The 1,871-nt window shown below is 35.6% G+C and overlaps 1 protein-coding gene across 2 annotated transcripts in view; it reads left to right on the top strand.

Moving 5' to 3' along the window:
- nf2a (NF2, moesin-ezrin-radixin like (MERLIN) tumor suppressor a) overlaps positions 1 to 1,871 on the top strand; it is a 42,545-nt gene that overhangs the window by 17,756 nt on the left and 22,918 nt on the right. For both annotated transcript variants that reach the window (XM_014011134.1, XM_014011133.1), the window contains exons 5-6: positions 1,043 to 1,111; positions 1,255 to 1,337. In XM_014011134.1, the coding sequence (XP_013866588.1) occupies positions 1,043 to 1,111; positions 1,255 to 1,337 (152 nt within the window). The remainder of the gene's footprint in view (positions 1 to 1,042; positions 1,112 to 1,254; positions 1,338 to 1,871) is intronic.

The raw sequence follows: 1,871 nt of genomic DNA, 5'->3' as shown, positions 1-1,871 counted from the left end.
CAACCCAATCCCCACTTCTCCCAAAACCAAGTTTTATTAACATTTTAACATAATAAAAAAATGTGCAAACTGTAAACTCAAAAACAGATTGTTGGTTTTTAATGTGTATAAAATTTTTGGTTTTAAATGAAATTAATAAACAATTTAAACTAAACTAATCTAATCTACATCACCTCAGCTGAAAATCTAAATGGTTTTAATTGGATATAAAATGAATATACACTCTCACCAACCCAATCCCCACTTCTCCCAAAACCAAGTTTTATTAACATTTTAACATAATAAAAAAATGTGCAAACTGTAAACTCAAAAACAGATTGTTGGATTTACTTAAGTTATGTTAACAATTCAATAAGTAAGTGTAACGCAACTTTCACAATTTATTTCAATGTAAATGTGCAAGTTGTTTTACATTTACTCCACTCAGTTTAATGGAAATTGTAAATCCAACAATCTGTTTTTTTAGTGTAGATTTAAGAGTTCTTAAAATAAAAAAGCTGTTTTTCATCCTATTAAAGAGAGTGATTTATATATGAAGAGGTAAACTTCATCTTCCTGGGAGACACTTCAATTAATCAAGCAAAAATCAATAACAAAAATGATAGAATTAAATAAAACAAATGTTCATTTAATTTTGAAAACATGCAAACACTTAGATAAATGCTTTTTAACCTGCATGCATTAAAAGCTACCATCAGAACCACCCTTCTCAGTGGATAACGCATCCATATTTCATGGCCTTTTAAGAGTTCGACATTTTAATTCCCACAGTACCCAACCCATCCCATGTGCACTTATAGCTTCTTCACGTTATACGATTTGTACCCCAACAACAGTAATAACAAGTGGTTTTTGTTTTCTCACAGCCTATAACAGCATAAATAAAATCATCTTCCAACACTTGGGCCATTGGATGTGCAGTGAACATTAATGACCAACTCCGTTTGTTTCCACTGGCTTCTGTTTGGTGGTACTGCATGAACAGCTCATGCATGAACATTCTCATTGTCTGACTCATTAGGGCTTTTTTGATTTTACACAGTATGGAGACTATGACCCTGATGTTCACAAACCAGGCTTCTTGGCTGAGGAGGAGCTGCTGCCAAAGAGGGTGAGTGAAAGCTGCTTTTCTAACCATCAGCCATAAATAAAGAGGGCTATATGTTTGTTAAATGATCTTATTCCATGCCTGAATGGTACTCTGATGCCTGTAGCTGTTTATGTACATATGTGTTGGTCTTTTTTGCATTTCAGGTCATTAATTTGTACCAGATGACAGCAGAAATGTGGGAGGAGAGGATCACTGCATGTTATGCTGAGCACAGGGGTAGGACAAGGTAAAACTGGCTGCTTAGATTTAGAGTTTATACGAGGCTCGCTAAGGACTTGGTTCGAAATAAATATTGTTTATGCAAAACTGGAGTCTGCTTTAGCACCGAGATGCAAAAAAACCTGCAGAAATGTTAGCAAAAGCACCGTGGATCTCAGCCAAAACACTCATTATTGCCTTTAGGGAATTTTGCTGGCGTATGATAATGGTACTGTTATATTTGTTGTAGTAGAATTACAATAACAGGGCGATGTAATTGGGTCATCGGGATGATGCGCTCTGCTAACCTGAGCTAAATTTAAAATGGACGTGAGTAGTTTTGGGTAAGGTGTTCTCAAAGACTCTGAGTGAGAGAATATTTGTCTGGAAAGTGAGTTCTAATAGACGTCCTGATGCATCTCAGTAATCCAGGTAAAAAATCAAAAAGAAAAAAATTGTATAGGTCTTCTGGAGGGGTTCTTCTCTAATGAAACGTTTCGTCTCTCCTCCAAGAGACTTCTTCAGTCTGAGAGTTTCAGGCAAAATTCAGGCTTTTAAGCCC

Source organism: Austrofundulus limnaeus, unplaced genomic scaffold (genome assembly GCF_001266775.1).
Source record: "Austrofundulus limnaeus strain Quisiro unplaced genomic scaffold, Austrofundulus_limnaeus-1.0 Scaffold77, whole genome shotgun sequence".
NCBI classification, from domain to species: Eukaryota; Metazoa; Chordata; class Actinopteri; order Cyprinodontiformes; family Rivulidae; genus Austrofundulus; species Austrofundulus limnaeus.
The sequence above is the reverse complement of the archived record's forward strand: the minus strand, read 5'-3'. Positions and strand labels throughout refer to the sequence as shown.